Here is a 26,896-nt window from a genome sequence, read left to right on the forward strand (position 1 = left end):
ATATTTGAACAAATTTCTAGTCTTTCTACATTTAGATTCCTATTCTACAAAATGGCAATGATTACAGTAGTGACTACATCACAGATTATAGATGAATTAAAACAAGGCAAAGAGAATGAATACCATATTGTAAATTGTAAAGTTTATACAAGTTGTCATTAATCTGCTACTGAAAAGTCCTCTATGCCCCACAACTCAACAAAACAGATTTTCCTGAGATCATGGTATCTAGACACTAATGGAAATACCATAAATATTATACAATTCCACTCAATAAATTCACCTACAGGAATAACCTATAGTTATTGGCTATTATTTTTTACTTAGTGCATTACCGTGTGTTTTATAGCACATATTATCTCTTTGATACTCACAATTATTCTTTGAGGTAGGTATTATTACTGCCATTTTGCAGATGTGAAAACTGAGCCATAGAGCAATAAAGTGGCTTGCCCAAGGCCACACAGCCAGTAATTGTAGAACTGCAATTCAGCCTGAGTTTTTCCAGTCTCCAAGGTTCTTTCAACTACCTCACACTTCTTCAAAGTATTTACTAGTCTGTTCCTTTATAGCAAGAATATGCCAGAGCAAATTGAACTAATTGTCTCAAGCTGTAAAGTGGTAGGAAACTACTTTTCTAAACTGAACTTTATGCTTCTGTTTCTGGAACAGCTTTGATCCTCCACACCCCATAGTTGTCAAGATGAGATTTCTTGTTTGAACTTTAAATATCTTTATTTCTGTATAAATAAAGCAAGCTTTCAATAGTTAACATCTTAGGAACTATCAAAAGAAAGCTAAGGGCTTACTTTCTCTGCCAAAATCATCACATACATTATTAAACTATAGAGCAATATTTTGTGCAACAGTTCTGAAAGAAAATATCACTGATTCAACACTTCTTAAAATGCTGTTGCTGCTTATGAAAAGAAGAAAAAGGATAACAGATATATTTGACTATTTGAATATTGTAATCACTCAATATGGGGGCCTATGTCCTGGGAACAATGTGATACCCATTTGAGTTGTTGATAAGGTTTGAACGAGGATTTAGTGCCTACCGATTGCTGATCCTGACTCTCTAATTCACAGGACAATCAATACAAGACTGAATAATGCTAACATTTAGTTCTCTCTAGATTATAAAGGTTTCTGTTTGTGATTTTAAAACAACGCCTTGGCATGAGAACAAAACACCACTCTTGAACTCCCTAGGGCTAAAGAATTTTTAGTGTCTTGGTGCTTCTGATCTGACTTCACACTATCAACTTTTATGGGTCCAGATTACAACTCATCCCGACAAGTCAAGCAGTTATTTGAGCAGTGGCAAATTACGTAGACACAAGACAATCCTGTTGTTCATGATTTTTGTTTTCCTCTTGAGTTCAGCAAAGAGCAAAAGCAGTAGAAGGCAGAAGTAGCACTCCTGCCTCAAAGCAAGGAGGAATTTGCAAAACTCAAAAAGGAGGAAGACTTATGCACCTCTAAGTTATAGATAAAAGAAAAGAAATTGAAGATCACATTCTTCCTCTACCAAGCACTATGTCTCGCCCTGCACATAGAAGACCGGAATACCAAAAAATTGTAAGATCCTTTTATAAAGGAGCATTATTCTACTTCATAGAAGATGTTTTTTTCTGAGCAATTCTTGATTTAATTTGAAAGGTGATGCTACAAGTAGAATTTTTCAGTTGAGCAAAGATTGGGTTTGGTGAAGCGTATCATAAATGACACTTCTGGGAATGGTTACAAATTATCCCTCACTGTAACAGAATAATCGATTCTTTATAGAGATTTTAGGGTCTTCTTTCCTGATTAATTATATCCATAAAAGTGTGGAATTTTCCTCTTGTCTCTGTGAGGAAATACAAAGATTAAGCAATTCTTTGTATGTCATATTGCATGAAATAAGAAATTAAATGTATATAAAATAGTTAAATTTTATGTGTAAAATCAAATATGAGTAAGATCATCAAAAAAATCTAGGTGTTAAAAGATTACCTTTAACAATTTATTTCATAGTCTTAAATGTGTTTATATTTGCTCCGTGTTATTATTCTTTCTATTTTAAATTCAGAGTTTTTTTTAAACTTCATTTTGTACAGATTCAGTTAAGATAATATTCTTTTTTAATCCTCTCTCATAATAGCTTTAGCCATTTAGATGTTATAGATGTGAAAATCATGGTTACGTTTAAAACTATGTTAATTACTTCAGGAGAATAATGGGCATTTGATGTAATTAAGTAATTTCAGCCTTGGGTACTTTGGGTTGTAGTGAGTAACTGGCACACCCTAATTTGAAATGCATGCAGATGCCCCCTGTCCCTGGCACTCTGGATCTTGATTTCTTTTACTATCAGGTACTCAAATACCAAAAATTATTGTACATAGTTCATATTGTGTGTGTGTGTGTGTGTGTGTGTGTGTGTACCAGTAAAACATTTTTATCCTGATATAGCACAAACCTCTGAAAATAATTAAGTGTTCCATTTTTCACATATGAAAATTGTTGGTTGTTATGGTTTTAAAAACCATAAAAATAAATAAATTTATTTTGACATTTCTTTGGATCTGTGGTGTGGATTTGAGATCCAACTGCACATGTACTTCAAAGTACAGCCTTTGGTCTTGAAACAAGAGAGAGTGTGTGTAGTAAGTAGGGAGTTGCCATTTTCTTAATCTGACCTTAATTATAAATGGGCACAATACTGAGGCTATGGCATGTAGGTGGGTTATAATATTTTCCCCTTTTCAAATTCTTTTGCTTTACGTCTAGTTGCAAGAAATACATTGTCATTTATGTTCTCTCTCTCTCTCTCTCTCTCTCTCTCTCTCTCTCTCTCTCTCTCTCTCTCTCCATTCTTCATCTTTGATATTTCTATGTTGTAGCATTGGTACATAGCCATATTTTGTTTTATTCTGTGGTTTCTTATATGCTAAGTAGATATAATTGCAGTCATTATTGTAATTTGTGATTAAGTTCATGGAAGATTTAAATAAGAGAATTAAAATTGAATACATGGTGACCCTTAGTGTTATGTTTAACAATATTTTTGTTCATATCACTTGCTTATATCCCTTATATCCTGGTAAAAATATTAACATATTCACTATTTTTCTACACCTGAATTGTATATATTACTGTAATATCAGTAAATATATAACATAATATCAATTAATTATAGGTAATATATATCCTATGTAAATTTATGGTATTTTGGGGTTTTTTTGCATAAGTATGTCATATATGACAAATAATATTTAGATTCTATTTATTCAAATTTTATTTAGTGTTAATAAATATCCTACCTGACTGAAGAAACATGTTTGTCACAATATAAACCCATACATAAGAGTCTGATGGTATTGAACCAACTTTGGAAGCTTTTGATCAAATTATGTAATATTTACAAAAGTAATTTGTTGAATAAACAATCTTATTGGTTTCTTAAAGGCATTCCTGCCCATGCTTCTCTTTTTAATAATGTAAGCAAAGGCATAGAAAGATATTCTCATGTTAAGAAGAGGCCTTCTCTTCTCCTATATATTAGGTTATCCAAGCTACTTGGGCCTAGAGGTAAGGACACCTCTTCTAATCTGGAATCTACATTTGACTTTTCACACAAATAAAAGATTATGTGCAAAATAGACTTATTTTCAGTAGTGACCCTCCTTCTTACCTCTATCTCCTACCCACCTCTATTCCAAATAGTATCCTCCATCTTTGTCTACCTCAGTGATAAATGCTGAGTCAGAATGGAGGCTTGGAGTCTGACAGGCCTTTCTGGCTCTCACAATTGCAGGCTAATTGGGCAAGTCATTTGGTTCTTCTGAAGCCTCATTCTCTCCTCTGGAGAAATGGCAGCATTGGAATTAATTGTCTCTAAGATACCCTTCCCTTTTTCGGGTAGTACTCAATATTAGAAGCGATTACCAATGGATTGATTGAACTTTATGTTTTCTGTTTCCCATATATTCAACATCTATGCTAAATGATATCTAAATTGGCTTTGGTTTTAGTTTTCACTTGTAATTCACTCTAAAAATGAGAAATATTTTGGAAATCCCTAAAGAAAGCACAAGCACCCCCCCCCAACATACACACACACACACACACACACACACACACACACACACACACACACCTTTTTTTTTTTTTAAGAAAAAAAGAAAGAAAGAAAGAAAAAACTCACAAATTTGCTGCTCCAACTGGGTTCACCCTGAATTTCTTGTTGGCAGATCTGCTGCTCATTAAAGATTGTGCAGATTCAGGAGAAATCTCACCCAATTATTTCTTCCAACTGAAAACAGGGTCAGTACAAATCAAAGTTCACTTTAGAATAATAGGAACTTGTATTAGAAATTAGTGATTAAAAATACTTTATCCATGAAATACATTGCAAGTTATATAATGTAAGCAAAGGCATAGAAAGATATTCTCATGTTAAGAAATTAATTTCACAGGTCTTTCCACAGCACCAGCTAAGTATCCAAATGTAAGTACAGTTTGTTCTAAAAATAAAAAGGGTTGCAATAATACAAAGATGGGAGAAAAATGAACAGATGATCTCTGAGGCTGATTCTAACACCAAGATTTTGTAAAGAAAGGGAAGTAGGTAGGAAGGGGAAAGAAAAGAAAAAAATACAGTAGTATATTGTTGTAACTTTGCCTATAACATAAAACCATCCATTTGCCTACAGAACAAAGATCTCTTTGTCCTCACCTATGGAGCTTTGGTTGCCCAACTTTGTAAGGATTATGAAAAAGATGAAGATGTGAACAAATACTTAGATAAAATGTAAGTAGGCATCTTTTATTCTTATAGAATGTTTGTTGTTTCTTAACATCACCTACATTTTTCCTGCCTCTGATGACTTGCTCCATTTTACCAGCTCTTTTTCTGTGTCAATGAATCATATTGGAAAGCTGAGTGTAATTTCTTACACTTGCCATTTAGATTGATATACCAGAAATTAATGGGAAGGAATTTTTTCTCCATGAATATCAAATGTGGAATGTTTGTTGTTAGAAATTATTTCTTCATTAGCCACTGTTGTGGCAAGACTAAAGTTGCTCTTTTAATAATGTGGTAAAGCATCCAATTTGATCTTTTCAGTAGTCTTTTTTTCTAACATTGACTCCTTACAATGTAAATATTTACTTGCAGAAGCACAGACCATCTAAGAAAGCATATGCAAAAATGTTATTATAATTGCCTAAAAAGAAGACTGGGTGATAGGGAATTATGGGTTGAAGGAAGAATTTCTTTTTCCTATATAACATTTCCATTGTTTGAATGTTTTTTGCCCTTACTATAATTTATTTTAAAATATATTTTAAATATAAAACACACTTCTTAATAAGCCCATTCTCTTTTGTCTTTATTAATAGAGATGCCTCATGCTCAAATTTCACCTTTTAATTTTCTCAGAATAATTATATGATCATGAGATTATTTCCAAACAATGAAATACCTGTCAACATCTTTTTAACCTCTTAATTGTGGGCTCTGAAAAAGGACTGGAAAATATGCACTGGTTAGAAGATTTACTTAGGCAGATTGAAGGGGAAATTTAGCCTAGCATTTTAGGGTTTTCTAAAAGGGCTCGTTGTATTTTCCATTGGAATACAGGGGGGGAAAAAGAAGAAGAAGAAGGGAAAGCTTGAAATTTTTTAAAAATTTTAACTCTTGTTCCTCCATATATATATTTTTTTTTCTCATTTTTTCTTTTTGGAAAATTCCTTTTCATTTTGGTATACAAGCCTGCCCCCTACCCTCCCTATTTCCCTCCCTCTAATTTTTAAAATTTGTTCTGTTTAGTTATATATGACAGTTGAATCTCTCTCTCGTTTCTTAATATTTCTTCTTAATTATTTGGAAGTGTTCAAAAAGCAGCAAACAGCCCAATTACCCGCAAATGGTCATTGCAGTTTCTTCCTCAGCTGAACTGTCTACAGCTGTGGGAGCTGCTAAAGCTGTCTTTGTCTGTGGTCACACTTCAACATCTGACAGAAGTAGCATTCCCAAAAGTTATCCATTTATTTGACTTACATTACATTTTGCATTGTTTTGTGGAGTAGCTGAAGAAAATTAAGAAGCTGATTTAACTAAAAAATGTTTGGTGAACTAATTGAGTGCACATTTTAACAGATGTGAATGGAATATTAATTAAAAAATAAATTTGGAGAGGCTGTAGGAAGGCTTTATGAAAAAAAATCACACTTGAATTTCTTTAATAGCTTCTGGGAGTGTCTTATATTTTTAAATTGATTTATAAATATCTACTTTGTAGAGTCATATTCTTTGACCAAAGCAAGACATGCAGTATAATGCACGACTCATAACCTCTGGCTTCCCATCGCTGTTCCAGTGGCTAAGTCTTTGGCTCTGCATAATGATAAATAGAAAATACTGGAAATATCTTTCAAAACGAGTTTAACTTTCTTTTAAAGTAAATGTTCTGTTCTTCAAGTATCTTTTCAGTGTGAACACATCCTGGTTAGAATTATAAACCATTTTTTTCTCAGAAGTCTCAAGTAAGCTAAATGGACTATTTCTATCCATTCATAAATATAAATAGAACATCTCACTAGATTTGGCGCTCACTCTGACGTCAAATCCATCTCCCCCAAGTCACCAGTGATCTCATGCTTTTTTTTAGATCCTCTGAAACAATCACTACCTCTAAAAACTGTAATGTCTTTAGTTTGTTGGGCCCTCTGCTGCTCTATCCAAATCATTTTACTTGTGTATGTACTTGTGGCTATGAAATTAAAGACTTTTTTCCCCATTGGTTCGACAAAAACAGCATTCCCTTTATTTTTCACCCTTTAGGTTCTATTTCTTCAACTGCATTGCAAGTTCTTATATGACAGAGACTGATTTTTCTTTTTTTTTTTTTTTTTTTGGTGTCCCTTTCAGAAATTTCACAGTTTCAAGGAGTGTGCTTAACCATCTTAGCCACATATTCAGTTGTGTTATCACATATCAATAAAGGCTTTCAGAATTGTACTTCAGGCACTGTCCAAACCACTTACTTGGGGTACCATTAACAGATAACAGCGCCTCCACCCCAAGCTCCATCATTCTAGCTTCTCTAGAAAGAGACACGAGCTTTCTTAATTGGCTATTCTCCTGGCTCACTCACTCACACATACAGTAAAATTCAGAGTCCCAACTGCTAAGACCTTCACTAGCAATGAAAAGTATTTTTCTGATCCTTGTTTTCCATCTGTCAGAGCCTGCCCTCCTAACTGTGCTAAGAGTGAGCACCCAGGGGCCACACCCATAGCAGACAAGAGGGCTAGACTCTCAGTCTGTTTCTGTTGGTAGGTAACATTAGGCTACGGACACCAGCTTTCCTCAACTGCCACTGTCAAGTTTTCCAGTCTCACTCTAGTCAGGCTCCTATGCTTAGAGGAGACTAGTTAATATTTCCTGGATCTGTTGCTCTCTGCTTCTGTGGGACTGATACAAAGCCCACTGCCAAAGGCCATTTGACTCATTATATTTGGTTTATTTGTTATCCACGTGTGCAGACCACACTCCTTCCTTTATCCACAGGGGTTATGGCATTGGAACACGGCTGATTGAAGACTTTTTAGCTCGATCCTGTGTGAGAAGATGCCATAGTTATTCAGAAATTACGGACATAATTGCCCAGGTAAATGCATTTTTAGTTCTGTCATGTTTTGAGAATCTTTGTGGGTTTTTTTTTTTTTCTGAGTTTTCTGCTTGGATTGGACAGGTTCCATCTGTATACATTGCTAGGTGCCGAGAAAGGGATTCTGATTGAAAAGCATTTTATTTCAGCACAAAGATAAAGCTATTGAGAACTGAAAGAGAAATGCTTCCAGGCATTTAAACATTTATAGATTTTCCTGACTACAGGGCGTGTGTGGAGTGTGTGTCTCAGACTGGAAAAAAAAAAAAAAAAAACATTTTGAGAGGGTAAAGAGAAGAATGTAACAGGGAACTTTGTTACGTGTATGACCACATCTAGTTTCCTTCTGTTGTCATTTTCAGCACATGGGAAGAGATAGTGTTTGGCAGTGTCAGAGAAAATTGCTGTAGTCATTTCCCAAGAGAAAAATAAAACTTCCTGTAAATGCATATTTTCTAACATCTTTCACAGCCTTGATGTATGGGAGACAACTTGGAATCATCCAATACTAGCTCAATTTAATTTTTTTTTTAAACCAGGGATTGATTGAGCTCAGGAGTTCTCAACCAAGGAGCCATATACCCAACACCTTCCCCCCCCTTAAATTTGTTTTAAATTTTGAGACAGGGTCTTGCTAAGTTGCTTAGCTCTCACCAAATTGTTAAGGCTGGCTTTGAACTTGCAATCCTCTTGCCTCAGCCTCCCAAGCCACTGAGATTATGGGGTATGCTACATGCCCAGCACTAACTTAACTTTCTTAGATATACGACTGTTAAATGCATCTGCAGCCAGCATTTCTTTAATCCACAGACCTGTGGTTAATGTTATTAATTTGTTGGAGACCCAGAAATTGTGCATGGATATGAAATATTTAGGAAGTCTTGATATGGTGCCCCAAGGTTCACACAATGTCAAATTAGCTCAAGTCTTATTTTTTTTCTTGACCCTTAGTATTGTTTACATGGCACACTTCCCACAAATGGTTCTAATACTACCATATAGTGCTCTGTGGTTCTAAATGCAGTTAATTAATTTCTTTCATCCTAATAGTAGTTCTGTGAAATAGACAGAATAGGAGTTATTGTCCCCATTTTCCAGATAAGAAAACTGGGTCCCAGGAAGCATATGATGAAATTGATGTTATTGTATATGAAAAAAATTGTACATTTGAGGCACAATCCAAATGAAACATTTTTCTATTTATTGATATTGTTACTTATTACTTCATGATTAGTGAATCGTGTGACTGAAATTGGAATCCAACTTTAGCACAGTGAATTTACTACATCATTAAGAAGATTTTTTTAAAGTTATTTTCCATATATATTGGCAGAATATAAATAAACTCCTGAAACAATGGTTTAGTTTTTCACTAAAATGATTTTATGGGCAATAACCAAGAATGCTAGCTAGCCATTTTAATGGGAAATAAATACAGTAGTTGAAATACAGACATGAAATGTCGGTGTTTGCTGTATTTCTGTTTTTCTAGTTAGTCCCTCTCTCTTGGCCTTTTGACTAGTAAGGCACCTTCTTTCTGTAATGATGAAGGTCAGATTGCTTTGAGAATGACGCCCCTTTAATATTTGCCTAAATTCATCCCACTGGTTGATAATTTGAAAAATCATATAATGTGAAACATAAAACCTGATTCTTACATTTAAAGTTGTTTGCCAGGCTTTGGTATCTGAAAAAGAAAATAATTTCCAAGGCTGAAATAAGACTCCATTCTAAAATTATGCTAGCATAACCAGTCCAAGTTTTAATTTTTTCCTCAGGATATGTTTATGTATGTATATATTTTCCATTTAGCAGTATCTTATGTTTAAAATGAGATGATTAGAGATGAGTTTAAAAATCTGTTGAGTAAAGAACAACATCTACTGGACATGGAGGCATATACAGCCTCATTCCTGAGAACCTGGAACTATTTTCTGTCATGCAATGGAAGATCAGAACTCATCTGAAATATGCTCAATACTGTAAATGCTCTTACCAGGAGAATCTTGGCTGTTGGTCTAACTGAGCAGCAGTTAGAGTAGTGTGGTGATGGGGGAAGGTTGCTGTAGTTCCCTCTTATGGTTTTTCTTGGCTCTGACTACAGAGGCCAAGTCAGTGAAAGGCTTCTGTGGACTCTAAAGGAATAATTCCATGTATCCATTTTTAATCAGAGAATCGTTAAGAAAACTAGGCTTCTCTAGCGAGTGGGGATGGGGAGTTGAGTGGGGTGGGGAGAGTCAGTATAAGAAATAACTTTTTTAACCAGTATTATCTTTTTTCTTTTTTCAAAATACCTGCTAACAAATATCCCATAAAAGTTATTCCCAGAGGTAGCTAAGAAGATGAGAAGTCTCACATGGAACTTTCTTATTACCTGTGGTCTTCTACCAACAGACCCTGGTGTGTGGGAGACAACTTGGAATCATTCAATACTAGACCCTGTTCATCTCAGGAAAAGCACAAAGCTGAGAATCAAAGTAATTAAGCCAATAAGAAATATGATACCTGTTTATTTAGGGCCTTACCCAGGACTTGTTACTTGGTAATAATCAGTAGAAATTAGTTGGAGAAAAAGAAAAGAAGAAGGGCAAAAAAAAAAAAAAAGGTAAGAGGAAGGAAAGATGATGAGAGGTAAAAGGAAGAGGTGGGAAGAAAGAATGAAATCTCTCTTTGGTTCAGGCCCCTTGGGAAGAGAGCTTTTCTTCAGCAGGGAGTGTTCCTTAGCTGCCCACCACACCTAAGGGCTCCTTGAGTCCCTTTCATGAGGAACCATGCATTTCACCTAACAACGAAGTCTTCAGTGTGCAGAAATTAAATCCCATTCTGCGTACCAAAGTAAAGGAAAAAAAAAAAAGGCTAAAGATGAGCCTAGTGAGAAGGAGAGAAAAAGGATTCCTATCTCAGCCAAAAAGAAAAAAAATTCCCACAGAGTGCCTCCTATTTTATAAAGTATATTCTGCCTTTAAAAAAAGTAAAGCAGTTTCTAAAGATATCTGACCTCCCAACAGTGGACCAAATTTTCATCAGGTTAGAAGCGATTCTACTTGATATAAAACCAGAAACTTGATATAAAACCAGAAACATGTGCATCTGCTTTCCAAATATCCTTTCCCCAAACTTTTTATGTCTTGCCAACCATTCTGACATCTTGCAAATTTTTGTCTGACATCTTCTGTTCTCAGTGAGCTCAGAAAATTCCCTTTGCACTCCCATGCAAGATTCTCTCTGGGCAGTAAAAAAATTCATTACCTTCACCCTTCTCATGTGCATAGCAATTGTCTCGTACTCTTTGAAGGCCTGATTTTTTTTTCCCCTTTTCATTTTCACTTCTCCAGAAAAATGTTCTTTTATATCTGGTGATGATGTCACCCATTCCAGGAGCATTTTGACAGAGATGAAGGGTCAGACTTTAGTTATGTACTCACCCACTGGTGCTTTGCTTGTAATTAGCAGCTTCCATTAAAAGATCTGGCCTTTGGCATCATTATCTCATTAATCCTTGTGAACTCTCCTCAGAGGAGGCAGGTAGCAAATGTAACTGAGTCAGTTTTATAGAGAACTAGGTCAAAGTCAGAGGAAGCATAGTCACGTGTTGCCCTCACATTGTGGTGGAGTCAGGAGTAGAACCCAATGGCTGTGCCTTCTTCGTGGTTGCCTTGTTAGACCATACATTGTAGAGTACATCAGTACTGAGCACCTAAATACCATATGCTCTCTCCTGGCTCTAGAGAAGAAAAGAGAGGAGAATACATTTGAATAGACTTGACTAGATGAAGAAACTGATGTTCTGCCTAGGGAAGCAATTCCTCTGAGTCAGTTAGCGAGAGCCTGCAGGTAGGCCAGATCTTTGAACTTTCACTCCACTCTGCAACCCTTCTGCCTTCCCACCAGGAGGACTGTGTAACTTCAGATACTAACAACATTACCCACTCTCTTGTTTTTCTCACTTTGCCTTTTTCAAAAGGGATGTCTTTATCAGTAGGCATCTGGCAAAGTCTTTTAATGTTAGGCCTCAAATATCATCATCCAGTGGTCTGAAAAGAAATTTCATGAAAGAGTCCAAACAGTTGATCAAAAAAAAAAAAAAAAGAAAGAAAGAAAGAAAGAAAGAAAAGAAAAAATATTTTGTAGGCCTTACAGGACTCATATTTTGCATATGAAAAGAGATGACAAGCTAACTCTAAATTCTACTTTGTAAAAAATTAAAATGGATCCTTAAAACGTGATTTTGTCAAATACCAGTTTGCATTTTTTGATCGAATTCAAGTACACCTGAAAATATTAAATAAGACATAATAATAGCTCTCCATATCCATGGGTTCCACAAATAAAAAAAAATTTGAAAAAAGTTGCACATGTGCTGAACACATAAGGAATTTTTTCTTGTCATTATTCCTTAAACAATACAGTATCACAAACATTTATGTAGCATTGACATCATATAATGTATCAAGAGAAATCTAGATGTGATTTAAAGTATACAAGAGAACTGCACAGGTTACATGCATGTGCTATGCCGTTTTGTATAGGGAATTGAGCATACACAGATCTTGGTACCCAAGGGAGGGGAGGGAAGGCAGGTGTTCCTAGAACCAATGTCTTGCAGATACTGAAGGATGGCTATGATTTCTAAATGCTGTAGCAGCATTTAGCAACATAATATTGAAAACCTCTCATAATGCAGAGGATTTATTCATGAAAGTTCACAATAATTCCTACCTATCACCTATATTCACCTTACAAGAACCTTATGAAGTTAAAAAAAAAAAACTATCATTAGACCCATTTTATTGATAATAAAATTATTACTGATATCTATATCAGTAATAATTATATATTACTGACAGTGTAATAGAGACTTATGATATTACCACAGATACATAAGAAAAGCACTCCCCAAGAATTTAATTCTTCTGATCTTATTTCAGTGCTTTTTTTTCACAAATTCATTGTTTCTTTCAAAATATACATTTGAATTTTTCCCTGAGCAAAATTGTGTAGTTTTTCCAAATAAAATATGTAATTTGTGGCAGAATTATTATAGCTGATTTAAGTTGTAGTCATGAAAAGTTAGAACATTTAACTGTTACTTGCAGTCCTACCTGTCTTTCAGTTTATTATAAGAAAAACTAGAAAATATAATTGTACCTGTCTCTGGTCTAAGAACTAAAAACACAAACACCTCTTTTGCTATACAAAAATACATTTCAGGATTTCCAAATACCTTTATGATAATTATTAGGGGAAATGAAATAGAGATAAGTTTCATCTTTTAAATCGGGATGATTATGCAGGCTAGCCTTGACAAGAAATATTGTAATGTTACCTTTTAAAAGTTATTCAAGCACAAGGAGCTCTGATCCTCATCATGAAGTAATCACTAACCTAACCATCTCCAATGAAGTAGAGATTGAAGGAGCCACATTCTGCTGAGCTACAATCCCACCATGTGACCTTAAGCAAATTATTTAGCCTGTCCAAAAGTGCAGCTTCCCCCATATATCAGATAAGACCTTTTTTTGGCTGTGGTTCTCCTAATTTTCAAATATTACTTTCCTTAGGTAAAGTCTGGACACTGAATTCTAATCACATAAGGCTGAGTGTGGTAGTGTCACTTCCAAAGCCTCCCTCAGAGCATCCATACCTTAGTTAACTGACAGGGTTCATAACTGCATGGCCTTGCATGTATTGTTAATCAAAGTTGGGTCAAATTTTTACTGTCTGGTCAATTTCAGTATTATGGTTACTCAGACGGGCAATAGAGGGAATTTGCCATTTTTCAATGTAAACACCACAGCATTGGTGGTGTGATACTAATATGAGACTTTAAAAAACTACTGTGTAAAAAGACTTATGAATCTGAAACCCAATACACTGCAGTTGTTAGAAATTCAGGAAAGCAAAAATGAGATAATTTCCTTTTATAGTATAAATTCAAATTTTACCTTAATTAAATAATGAGAGCAATGATATTTTTGGTGAGTGATATAAAATTCAATAAAATAATTTAAATAAAATTTTCATAGGATATAATACAAATAAGGATGCCTAAAACAGGGAAGGAATAGTAGATGTGGTAAACATAAACTCTGGGCAAAAGATTTTAGAACATAATCCAGAGAGAAAGTTAAATGGCAGAGGATTTTTTTTTACTGGCTAAATCATTTATATTCTAATAAAGTAGTCAACATTGGTGTAGAATCTAAATAGAAGGAGTCCAGTAAATCATTCCAGTTACTTTTTAAAAATCCTTCCTTGATCTGAGTGCACAAGACTGCCATGGCTGAATCTGTAAGAAGAATCCAACCCTTCTGAAGATTCAGGTTACTTTAGAATGGGCACAGCTCCATGACAATAGAAGGTCAACCCCTACTCAGAACTGTGCTCATAAATACTAACTTAACACTCAATAGGAACATCCAAATCTAATTAACTTTATTAAATATTTGTAGAGGTAAGGAAAACCAGTCGGGGTCCAGTCAGAGAACAAATACTACATATGCATTTCAACAAGGAATAATGAATATTAAAAAGTTTTAAACTATTTTGGGGGGATGTAGCTACTAGAAATAAAATAAACATATTTTAGTCTTCTGACTCAGGGCTGAGAGAGAAAGCACGAAGAAGAAATGCATTTTGGAGGAAGTTCCTTTTCCCAAGGGCAGGGTTCACATCTGGTTGGAGAAGGTGAGATAGGAGTCCCTGGGATGATGGAGAAATCCACCAGGCTGATACTGGTGGGCAGGGAACAATGGGCCCAAACTAGCAAGTTAGAAACCCCTGCTGAGATCCAGGATGGCAGAGAGAGACCTATGGACTAGAATTAGCAAGTTAGAAAGGAAGGGATCATGCACTGCAGGTCACCAGGCCAGGAGCAAACCAAGAAAAGGCACCCTAGAGCCAGATGAGGAGCTCCTTCCCTTCTACATTGACCCCATAGCACCTTCTATGGGCAAAGGAGAAATGTTTGCATGATCTAGCAGAAGCACCACAGTCAGCATGATGAAGAGTGGCTTTTGGGCTGAGAGGCCATCAGACAACCAGCACAGAAGGCATGAGCCACTCTGGATTCTATGACCATTTTTATGGCAAATTTTTACTTCCATGGCCTTGTGTTTGACTCTGTCCCACCTGCTTGCCACACTGGAACTCTTCTGGCCTCTCAGTGCAACTCTAGTTGAATGGGGGAGGAGCAAAGGAAACCACATTCCACTCTTGCCAGGGTGGTGTCAACTTCCTACAACTGAAAAATAGACTAAAACATACAGTTTTCAGTTTACATCTTTTCTTCTGAAATAAGGACTTTCTATTAAAGTTATCAAATATAGCCATTGCTGTTTTTTTCTACAAAATTTTTAAGTCCTATAATCAAATCTATGTTCTCTCCCTCAATCACTCCCATGACTATGAATTCTATTGTCTTTATTACAATAAAATAGTGCCATGTTACGGTTTAGATTTGGAAATTCCCCCAAAATCTCATGCATGGAAAGTATATTCCCCAGTACAGCAAAGTCCAGAGGTGGAGAGCAGGTCACCTGGGATAAGGCCTTGAGGACTGCATCAATCCCTGCTCCCTTCTCTGTCTCTTTCTTCTCCGCCCTCTCCTCTCCCCTCTCCCCTCTCTTCTCCTCCTCCACCTCCTTCTCTTCTTCTTCTTCTTTCTCTCTCTCTCCCTCTCCACCTCTCTCCCTCTCCCTGTCCCTCTCCCTATCTTCCTCCATCCCTCTCCACCCCTCTGCTTTCCGACTGCCGTGAGCTGAGGTTTTCTCCATCAAGCTCCTCTGCCATGATTTTTCTTCTTGGAGACAGCAGAACATGGACTGATTCCTCTGAAACCATGAGCCAAAATAAATCTATCCTTCACTAAGTTGTTCTTGTCAGGTATTTTGGTCACAGTGCCAAAAAGCTGATGAACACATGCTATTAAAATGATACGGTCAACAACCCCAGAATATTGCTAAAAATTTTACTTTCTATCTGAAAGTCCAGGGGAGTGATATGCAAGGCACAGCAGCAGATTGACACTTCAGATACCACGTAGTGAAAGATGTAGTGGGAGCTCAAGGCTTGAAGCCCATATGAAAAACATACAATCTCATAGACTATAAGTCAACCAGATTCATTTTCTGAAACATCTATAGATCTTAGAGGATCAAAGTTGCATTGCATGAGGCAGGAGTTGCAGTGTTGAGTTAAGCAAAATTGAGAGCCAACCTCAGAGAAATAAGGGAATTCATGATTAACCTTCCTTAAAACATTTCTATTAGAAGACTAGAGCAACATATGTCTAGGTGTTATTTAACATTTTAATCAGTCTGTGATATCCAATTTTATTGGTGATTTATCACCAATTTATTGGTGATTTGTCACAGATCTTCCAAGAATTTTCCATTGAACAGTTTCTTTTGTATATATTTCCATTAATCATCTGACTAGAGCAAAGGTGTCTCCAAAGAATAGAAATAGAGCAGAGCACAGTGGCCTATGACTGTAGTACCAGCTACTCAGGAGGATCTCTTGAACCCAAGGCCAGCTTGAGCAACATAGTGAGACCCTGTATCAAAAAAAAGTTTAAAAAAATGAAATAATAGTTTCCCTGAGTTATAAAACATATATTTTGTTTAATTTGATGCTTGGTTGTATTATTCAGTGAAGTTATTTCTCATTTCCAGACAATTTCATTTTCCTATCACACCTATAAGCTTATCAAAGGGAGAAATAGTTTCAAGTATTGCTAGGGTTAACCACATACTACACATTATAGACATTCATGAAATGTTTTAAAGTAAACTTAGAAAATATCTGAAGATCTTTATAAACCTCTGTACACTATTTCTTCTCCTATTCTGCCCAGAAGAGGGCAGTAATCCACATTCTCTCTAATGAAAGATTCCTACCCTTTCCCCTTCTAACCCAATTGCCACCAAAAGCAGAAGAACCCTCTTATTTCAAGCAGTATTCACTACACTGATAATCCAGCACTCTAAATGTGGTTCACAATAGCAAATCTGCAATAACAAGATTTGAACCACAAGAAGATCCTGGACAGGAAAATAGCTAATTCTCATTAAATAGGAGACAGTGAATTCATCTTGAAATTTTATTGAAATATTTATTTTTTTCTACCATCTATATGAGTATAGAAAGTTTAAGAAGAGGGAGATTTTTTTTCCTCTACTCTGAGGTCAATTGTGATTACAAAATGTAAACATTAATCAGGTAATTAAATCATTACATATTACATTTAACATTATTATGGAAAATGTTTGAAATCTATTCTAAAATTCACCATGGAGCCAAATCATATTAGAAAAACTCCCTTAGGTTGCCCGCTTTGGGGTATGTCAGGCCATGGGAGCTCATGGAGGGATATTCAGGGATACAGTAGTCAGGCCTCATGGAAGAAGACACACTGGAAAGTCCTTCAGTTTATCTTGTCACCTCAGCTGGCCTTTGTGGTTCCCTCCTTCAGTCCTCCACCATCTTGGTGACTCATCTATTCTCTGCTTCATTTGCTCATGTGCTACCTAGTATTCTTTCTATTCTTTTTTTTTTTTTTCCTGTCTCAGTGCTTCTAACACTACACAGTTTTTTGCTTCTGCTCACTCTTTTCTCCAGGTATCATTGGTCTTTTGCTCAAATCAATCCCTAAAATGTGATTTCCTCTGTGTATCTCATGTTCAAAGTCCTGAAAAGAGAGCTTCTAACCTGTCCATTCCATCACCAGGCTCGGTGGGGTAGAGTTTTCATGGTAGGTCATTTTCAGGCCCTTAGCCAAACTCTTGACTGACTGCCGGGCTGTCAAATGCCCACTGCTGCCCATTAATTGTGGCCAGAATGGCAGAGTAAATGAGACACAGGACACAATATCATAAGGAACCCCTCAGGGAGGAGATTTGGGTCTGAAAAACATGTTGAGATTTTTTAAATGGGGCAAAATCATTGACAAATACCTTGTTCTTCCTGTCTGAAAAATGGGTAAGAGTCATGTATGCACCCTACCTCACCTATCAACCTGCTGTTCACTGAATACACATTACTGAGGCTGGTGCTTGCTTCCCTTTGTTCCAGAAGTTAGACTTTGAGGGAAATATTAGTGTGGCAGGTTCCATTTCATATGCCTACTATAAGGTATCAAAGTAGAACTGTCTTTGTTATGCATTTAGTAGATAATAATCAAGTAAGCAAACCTTTTAAAAAAAAATGCTTCCCCTAGGAAGCCGTCCAAGTGAAACCACATTGTTAGTTGAAAGTAAATATTTTAGGCCATTAGCAAGAGTGGGGCAGACATTTCTCAGAATAGTAAGCTCAAAGGGAGACTTTGGTAGAAGAGAAGTAAACAAATTGTCCTAAGAAAAATGATGTGCTATCATAGATAGTGTTAGGTTCTCTTCTGAGCTTATAAAGGAATTCATCATAGAAGTTTGCTCTGGTCCTGTAATCCTGTGGGACTTTTTCTTTTGTTACTCTTTTCTTCTAATCTTTCCAGTCCTTTCTCTTGGCATTCTGTGGTTTTTCAAAGAATGTTACCACAGATGATCTGAATAAGAATAAGATAAAATGAATTTGAAGCAGTCCATTCAAGTCAGACATAAGCTTATCTTGGGTTATTTATTTCTTTAGAAAAGATTTTGTATTTTATTCTTCTGTGTATTACTTCCTCTCCTTTCTTTTTGATGGTTGTGTTAGACTTCCTTAATTTCCTAAATAATGTGCATTTTAAAAACAAAATACTTTCCTTAAAAGTTGCCTTATTTCACAATTCTGACGCAAATCTTAATGTAACATGCCCGGTAAGATGCGCACAGCACTTGATCTGTGCTGCCATTGGCATGCTGTTCATGAAGTGGGAAGGCTTGTGTGTCTTTTGTTCTTTCTTTTATCAGGATGAAAATTTCAATTTCAATTTTAGAGCTGCCTCCCATTCTCTCCTGGTTTACTCACAACACAGAAACATGCACACACACGCACACACACACACACACACACACACACACATAGCTCCTTCTCTAATACACAACTTATTTTAAGGGAAAGGCTAGGAAACTCAGCCAGAAGGGCTTAAAACAGAGGGAAACCTGCAACCTCTTTCTTTCTGTGGAATTTCTGCCATTCTCTTTGTTAACAGCTCACTGTCATGGAATACTGATGTCTGATGCTGATTCTCACAGAAGGTGGCTCATTCCTGCTGCTTTCATCTCATCAGGGCTGGGAGTACATCACTGAGGCTGCCCAGCTGTCAGTTTCACCAGATGATAATGTGACTTTCACCTTTTAGGAGCGGAAAGGGTCTCTGTGCTTCCCTCACAACTGCAGAAGGCAGATACTAAAGCAAAACAACTTCACTCAGCTCAAAGCTACTCCATCTCAGGTCACTCAGTGTTCTATCCAGGACAGCCTGCCAAGAAACCCCTGGCAGTGCAGGGTGCCAAGGGCTGAAAGTGAAAGGCACCTCCCATTTATTTCACACAAAGTTGTCATTTTGTTGGTTATCAAGATCCCAAACCCTAATCTATTTGGATATCTCGCCTCTATCTCATATTACCAATAATTTGTAAATAGGCTTTTGAGAATTTATTATTGTGTGTGCCTCCCAATCCCCCAGCCAAAAGATGAAGGTAGGAAACTGAGGTATTGGAATGGTACAGAGTCCTCAGGGTCTAGGTTAGATTGGAGACCCGGGCATTTCTTACTGTAAACAGAGCTGAAGGGGTGGAGAAGAGTCAAGGGAACAACTCAATTGTTAATACAGTCGGGATGATGTGGAGAATGCAGATTCTCAATCCACATGGTGGAAACTGGAGACCTGGCCAGAGAGCAATTCTCATCACAGGGACCCTGTGGGCAGGGGAGGACTGGGGCAAAAAGCAGCATTTGTGTTGAACTAGAATTGCTGCTTCCTCGAATCCTTCAACTGAAAAACTGGAAGCTCACCAGATAAAGCCTAAATACAAAATCTCTCTTTGCCATTTCTATTCTTCAAAGACTAACTCATAATGATAGAAGCCTGTTGAATTGTTTTCCTTTTTTCCACTTTTTCTAACATATATTAAAATAAGTGGGAGCCCTTGGTAAATAAGAATCGAATTCCTTGGAAGTCACAGCCCAACACAACATAGCATTCCAGAGAAGGCTGGCATCATAGTTAGCTGAATGTCAGTCCATTTTCCCACTTAGTAGCATTTTTTTTTTTTTTAAGCAGAGAAGAAGGGCTTGGAAGTAAATTGAAAGACAAGAAAAATTCTTTCTGGTAATAAAATTTTCAATATTTAAAAAATGGTAATATTAACAGAAAAAGCAACTCATAAAATAGAGAATTTTGACCATTTGGTCTAGATATATGGCAGATGAGTTTATTAAATAGAAGAGAATTCTTAAACAAATGTAACCATTTAGGCTTGATTCTTCCCACTGAGTAGGCAAGAACTGCCTTATGTAAACCCTCACACACTTGATCTCTTTTTCTCTGAATCTCAGGGAGGGGTAAAAGAGGGAAAATATGGGCAATTTTCTTTTGTGGAAAAGCATGTATATTCAGCCACGAGGTCTATGGATTTTTCAGGCTGATTGGATTGAACTCAGCAAACCACATTTTCTCCTCATTCCAATATGAAGACAAGGCACTGTGGGAAAACTACCCTCACTTTAACTATGACTACATTGGATTAAAGTACTTTCCCTTTAGTCACAGACAGTATTTCTTTAGGCTTAACTCTCAGCAAATTCTGCAAGTTCCTAAACTAACTTAGTGCTGCCTCTCCCATTGCTTAAGAATGCCCATCTTTCCCTTCTGTTTATGATCAGGACTTAGACAGGAAGTCTAGCTTGACCCAAGGATCCTGTGTCCTTGGCATTGTTACCAGAGATGCTCCAGGGAGAATTTTTTTCTCCAATATTAACTTTAATGGTTTCATATTGCCCACATTTAAACTAAATGTATGGGCTACCTATATTTGTGCTGAGTCCCTCTGCTGGGCCCTAGAGACCAGACCAAAATGGACTTAAGCTGAAGTCTCATGTCACTAACCTACACTAAGTTGTTATCAGACATTCCAAGGAATCAAGAGAGAGAAGATAGGATGGCCGTATCTCCAAAGAAGCCCATCTTAGCCAGCCCCTTCAGGAAGCCCCCTCTGCTTTTACCATTACATAGAAAGTAACCTGATATTTACCAATATGGTTTTCTCCCGCTCTTTTTTCTTGGTCTTTATTGTTCTTATTAAAGTACTTAATGACTTCTTTGTGGTCAAGTGATATCTAGACTGTTCCAGGATTTGAGCTCCTGGAGAGCCATGCCTATCTGTCTGTCTGTCTGTCTTCTTCTTTTTTATTTTATCTTTTAATTAAAATTGATGCATTATAATTATACGTAATAGTGGAATTCATTGTTACATACAACAGGAGAGAATTTTTGAATTTTCTATCTCAGCATATGAAAATTAGGCTGTCCTAATTTTACATCAGAAATTCTTGTTTTTATTTTTATTGCTTAGTTCCTTTGGATGAAATGCATGAGATAATGATGTAAAATCGTACGGAAAGAAAGACTTTGCCTCTATCAAATTAGGTTATTTGTTTGTTTGTTCATTCATTTGTTTTGTGCTGGGCCTGAGAATAAGATTGACATAAGTCAGATCAATAGAAAAAAGTCATATGATTTATTTAACACAAATCTTACATAGCCTGGAAATCTTCTAAGGAAAAGGGGGACCTAAAGGATTGAACTATTGTACACTGAATTGGACAGATATGATGTTGCAAAAGAAAAAAAAGTCTCAATTATCTGGGGAGTCTAGAAGAATTATTTCAATACATTCTGTACAGAATTCCCTCAGCCTCTCAACTTCCTGTCCTTTAAGCATACTTTCCTTCTAGAGTAGGGAGGGCAGCTGTACATGAGAATTTTAAATGCTGCCTTTAAGAAACAGCATGAAGTTCAGAGAGATTGCTTTGCACATGCTGTTTTTCAAGTGCCTTGAACACAAAACAGTCAATATGCCAGCATGGAACATTTTAGTGTGGCATACTCCTAGCTCCTTCAAAACAAACCTAAGTGTGTGGATTGAAGGTAGCATTAGCTTTGGGGGTATTTCCTTGAGTTAACTACTTATGATGAAATTCTTTACTAGGAGATGAGAATCGTAGAACAAATATTCTGGGAAACAAAACCCCAAAGGCTAAAGCAGGCACTGTCTGAACCTAAGCACTAGAGGACACATCAGGAAGGTTAATTGAACTCTGGGCCCTTCCTGCTTGGGGTGTGAATTTTAGGCCATGTCAAAGTAAGATTTGGTCCAGACTTGCCCTGACGTCTCAGTGATACTTCAAGGCAATGGTTTATAATGGTTTATCAATTTCATATGCTCTGTAAAATCACATGGAGGTTTCCAAGGATGGTCAGGGCTTACTTTGGGGCAGTCAAATCAGAATCTCTGGGAATAAGAAATAGTACAGGAATTAGAGCTTTTTAAGTGCTCCTCAGGTATTTCTATGGGCATCCATGTTTAGAGCAAGTGTTTTCAAACTGTGTTCCGGGGGGCCTTAGGACATTGCTGTAAAAGTGAGGTAGCAGGTAAGGGCTGCCACTCTTCAAGATACTGCATCCAAATTCTTTGATTTACCTCTCATTTTATTTCCATTAAATGTTTCAAAATAAAATATAATGTCACTATAAAAAATAGTGGGAAACACTCCAAAGATATAATAAAATTTTAAGAGTTTTAACCTTAGCCAAGCCCATCCACTAGAGGTTGAAAGAACTATCTTATCTTCTGGGGAAGAGGAAGGAAGAAAAGCTGTGTTTTCCACACATTGGTTCCAAAGAATATGGAAATTGATATAATACCAGTTCATAACTGCATAGTTTTAAAACTGCTATACTTTATGCAGAGGGCCAGTGAAACTTACTCATAGTTAGCCAACTGTTTAAGGAAAAACCCTGATTACTATTCCTTATGTTTCCTCCCGTGACACAAATGTCAACAAAACCCCAGGGAGAAATAATCTTGTTCTGTTGAAACCATCAGCATTCATTATTATTGCAGAAGCACACCCTTTTATGTTAAAATCTAGGAACAGAATGTTATTTCAAGGGAACTAGTCAACATTTCATAGGTTGTATGCTCTGACAAAGGATGCATACATTTTGAGGTACTAGTCTTAAATAGAGTCACTTGATATCACCTGAGTTATTACTTTACTGATTTCATCCTATTCTTTAAAATGATCCAGTAGATATGATTAGGGGAGTTCATTAATTCATTTTACCCCTTTTTGATCTCAGTTTCCATTATGATTTAAAAGTTGTAATGTTTTATTCCTAGCATTTTCCTATAGGTTCAAGAAATTTGGAACTATAAAAAGATACTTGGTCAGACAGAAAGAAAGATGGACTCTAAAATACGTAAAAATCAAAGTTTAGAGAGTATTCTAAATCTTTTGTGAACTTTCCGCTACTAAAAATTCCTTCTTTATAAATTATAATTTTTATCTAAGGAAATAAAAATAAACAAATGGAACGTTGACCTCATTGATATGGTAGAAGTATAATTTGAGCTTAGCTATTCCAAATATCCAGAAACCAAAGGTGACAGGCTGTTCAGGATGGAAGAGTCCAGGGCCCAAGAGAGAGGCCAGGAGACTTGGAGACAGACATCTATTCCCAGAACTTCACTAGGAAGCCAATGACTGGGAATTCATGTGTCACTTGACTGTAAAGCATAAGATGACAGAGTTGAAAGAAATTTTGAGATGTAGTTATTCAACATTCATTTTAAAAATGAAAAAACATGCTCTTAAAGGTTAAATGAATACATAAGAATAACAGCAACACGAGGCAGCATTTGTGTATTGAAAATCAGGCATCAGACAAACTTTGGGACCAGATTTACATTCTGTAATTTAATGATGGCTTCACTCCATTAGCCTTTTTGAACATTAATGTTATTTATAAAAACTGAAAACAGTAATAAATCCCTCAAAGTAACTATTAGGAAAATTCTCAAACACAAACAAATATTTAAAAAATGCATTTTTTTTGTATTTCTCATCCAACTTCAAAAGTATCAATATTTGCTAATTTGTTTCATCTTTCAACTCCCTCTTTTTTTTTAAAACTAGGGTATTTTAAGTAAAATTCTAAACACCATGGCAATTTATATATAAACATTTAATATGCAACTCTTATTAATAGGAACTTAACATTTAAAACATAAGACAGCATGTCATTATAACCTATAACAAAATTAATAATTCTATAAAATCATCTAATACCCATATAATATTCATTCATGTTTTCTAAAATATCACAAAATTATCACATTTTTGTTTTTCATTATTTTTTTGTTATTTTTTATTATTTTATTTTTTTGTTATTTTCACAGTTGGTTGTTTGAAATAGGACACAAATAAAGTCTACATATTGCATTTGGTTAAGTCTCTATATCTTATATATTCTTTTTAATGCCATCAGTCTGTGGGGAAAAAAATCACCTATGGTATTGGTTAGCTTTCTGTCACCATGACAAAATACTTGAGATAAACAAACTTACAAGGAGGAAAGGTTCACTTTGGCTCATGGTTTCAATCAATGGTTGCTTGGCTTTGTCACTTTGGGCCTGGGCTGAAGCAGAATATCATGGAGAGAATATGTGGTGAAGCAAAGCTGCTCACCTCATGGCAGCAAAGAGATCAAGAAAGGAACTGGATTCTCAATATCCCCTTCAATGGCACTCCCCTCAATGATCTAACTTTCTTCCACTAGGCCCCCACCTCTCAATAGTGTCACAGGCTGGTGATCAGGTCTTCAGCACATGGGCCTTTGGGGTACATTTCAAATTCAAACTATAGCACCTGTAAAATAGCATGTTCTATGTCTAGATCTATCTGTTCTTCCTGAGGGTATTAACTACCTTTCTTTCTGCTGCTCATATTTCCTGCAAGCTAATATTATGTCTAAAACCTAGATTAGCTTCAGGTTTAATTTTTTTGGAAACAATGTTCGGCAGGTGGTGCTGTGTACTGTGTCTTGCATCACAAGGCACATAATACCTGGTTGCCATGTTTGGGGATGCTAATATAGATGAGTGTCTTCAAGTTGCACAATGCCTCACCCCTTCTTGCTTTTATCTCATAGTTAAGAATTTATTTTGTTATCTAGATCCATTATGTTATTAAGTGTTACAAAATGTTACTTTTCTAATTCTGAAAATCTCTGTAAACAATAAAAGGACCAGCAGTGTTGTTGCATAAAGTTGATACACAAAAAACAAGAGCTTTTCAGTGTACTGAGCTAACAATCACTTAGAAGATATGATGGAAAAAAGAAATTATTTACAATAGCAATGAAGAATATCAGTAAAGAATGTTTACAAGAAAAATGCAAAACTTATGTATGATAAACATTAAAATATTCATAAAAGACAAAAAGTATCATTGAACAAACCAAAAAGCACCTCAATTTCTTGGACAGCTTGATATAGCATAACAAAGATGTCTGATTCAGTAGACCTGGGGCAGAGCCCAAATTCTAAATTTCTTCTAGCCTTCCATTCCCAGATTGGCCTGCTCTGTGCACTAGAGTCATCATCCTCATGATGTGGTCACTGAACCAACAGCAGCAGCATCACCTGAGAACTTGCTAAAAAGGCAGATTCTTTTGCTTCACGACAAATCTACTGAATCAGACATTTTGGAGGTGGAGTTCAGCAATCTGCATTTTAATAAGTCCTCCAGATGATGTTGATATGTGCTAAGTTTAAGAACAACTCTTCTACTCTTGCAGACAAATCAGCTAAGATCTTGTTAAACTATGAACTTGATCCAGCAGGTCTGGGATTTTGCATTTCTAGCAAGATCATTCAGGTTGATGCTGCTGATGCTGATGGTCTGAAGACAACATTCTGAGGTACAACACTTAGAGACCAATCTGTTTCCAGGTTACTCAAGGCCAACCTATCCTCTCATCTCCTCCACTCCTATTTTTGTCCCAGATATTAATGACAAATAATAACTTAATGGGTTACCCCTCCCAATAATATGTTTACTTTAAATGGAATTTAACCCACAGCAGTGTTCCTTTCAAACAGAATTTAGCCAGAAATAATTAAAAGTGCATCTCAGGCTTTGGTGGAGCTATTTTGGAGAGGTACCTATTCAGCATTTACTAATCATGCCATACTGCTAAATACTGCTAAATGGAACCTAAAGGAGAAGAAAATCTTAAGGAAAAGTCTATGCATAGAGAAAATCTTTGTATAAATCTGTTTATAAATATAATTTGCCTCTATTTTCTTTTTATAAATTCTGATTTTTATTTGTTTGTGTCTGGTTTATCTGAGTTGCTTCATATTGCCCCAAAATTTGGTTTCTTAACATAATGCACATTTATTAAAGTGCATGATTTTCTGGGTCAGAGGTTTGTAGAGAACATAGTGGAGACTGCTCTACAAAACTTGCAGCTTCAGTTGTGATAGCTTAAATGTCTGGGGAATGCTGGAATGGTTTGACTAGGGCCTTAGATCTGGAGCCTTTTGTTCCAGCTGTTGGTTAGACTCCCTGCTTCTTCTCCATGTCATTTATACTGGGGTTAGAATTTCCACTATGGTCTCTTCATTTGTATGCCTGACACCTAGGCTAGAATGACTGGAACAATGGGGGCTGTTAAGATCTCTTTATCTCTTTCTGTCTCTCTTTCTCTCTTTTTCCCTGTGACTAGCTTAGGCATCTTCACTTTGACATGGTCTCCAGGTAATTGGACTCTTTCCTAGTGGCTGGAGTTTACCAGATTATTGAGCACTGAAAGAGACCAAGAAATAAGCTTTAACACTTCTTACCAACCCATCTTTACTACTACCATAATAGTATTCTAAATTTTTTGTGAACTTTCCATTACTCAAAATTACTTCTTTATCAATTATAATTTTTATCTAAGGAAATAAAAATAAATAAATGGAAAGTTGACCTCACTTATATGGTAGAAGCATAGATTGAGCTTAGCTATTCCAAATATCTAGAAACTTAGGGTGAGGTGGTGGTTGGAAGAGGTAGGGCATAGTGTGAGGTCTTTAAGTTATTGGAGGCATGACCTGGAAGGGGGTGGTGGGACCCCATCCCTTCTTATTCCTCTCTTTTGTTTCCTGCTCATGAGGTAAGTGATTTTGCTCTGCCATATATTTGCCCATGTTGTGCTGCCTTGCCACAGGCCCAAAGCACAATTCATGGATAGG

At 36.2% G+C, this 26,896-nt stretch overlaps 1 protein-coding gene across 1 annotated transcript in view; it reads left to right on the top strand.

The window, feature by feature from the left end:
* Positions 1–1,542: 1,542 nt before the first annotated feature.
* Positions 1,543–26,896, top strand: part of Trappc3l (trafficking protein particle complex subunit 3L) — a 40,572-nt gene continuing 15,218 nt past the window's right edge. The window contains exons 1-3 of the mRNA XM_026414993.2: positions 1,543–1,584; positions 4,704–4,801; positions 7,568–7,667. Of these exons, the coding sequence (XP_026270778.1) occupies positions 1,543–1,584; positions 4,704–4,801; positions 7,568–7,667 (240 nt within the window). The remainder of the gene's footprint in view (positions 1,585–4,703; positions 4,802–7,567; positions 7,668–26,896) is intronic.

Source organism: Urocitellus parryii, chromosome 8, assembly GCF_045843805.1.
Source record: "Urocitellus parryii isolate mUroPar1 chromosome 8, mUroPar1.hap1, whole genome shotgun sequence".
NCBI classification, from domain to species: Eukaryota; Metazoa; Chordata; class Mammalia; order Rodentia; family Sciuridae; genus Urocitellus; species Urocitellus parryii.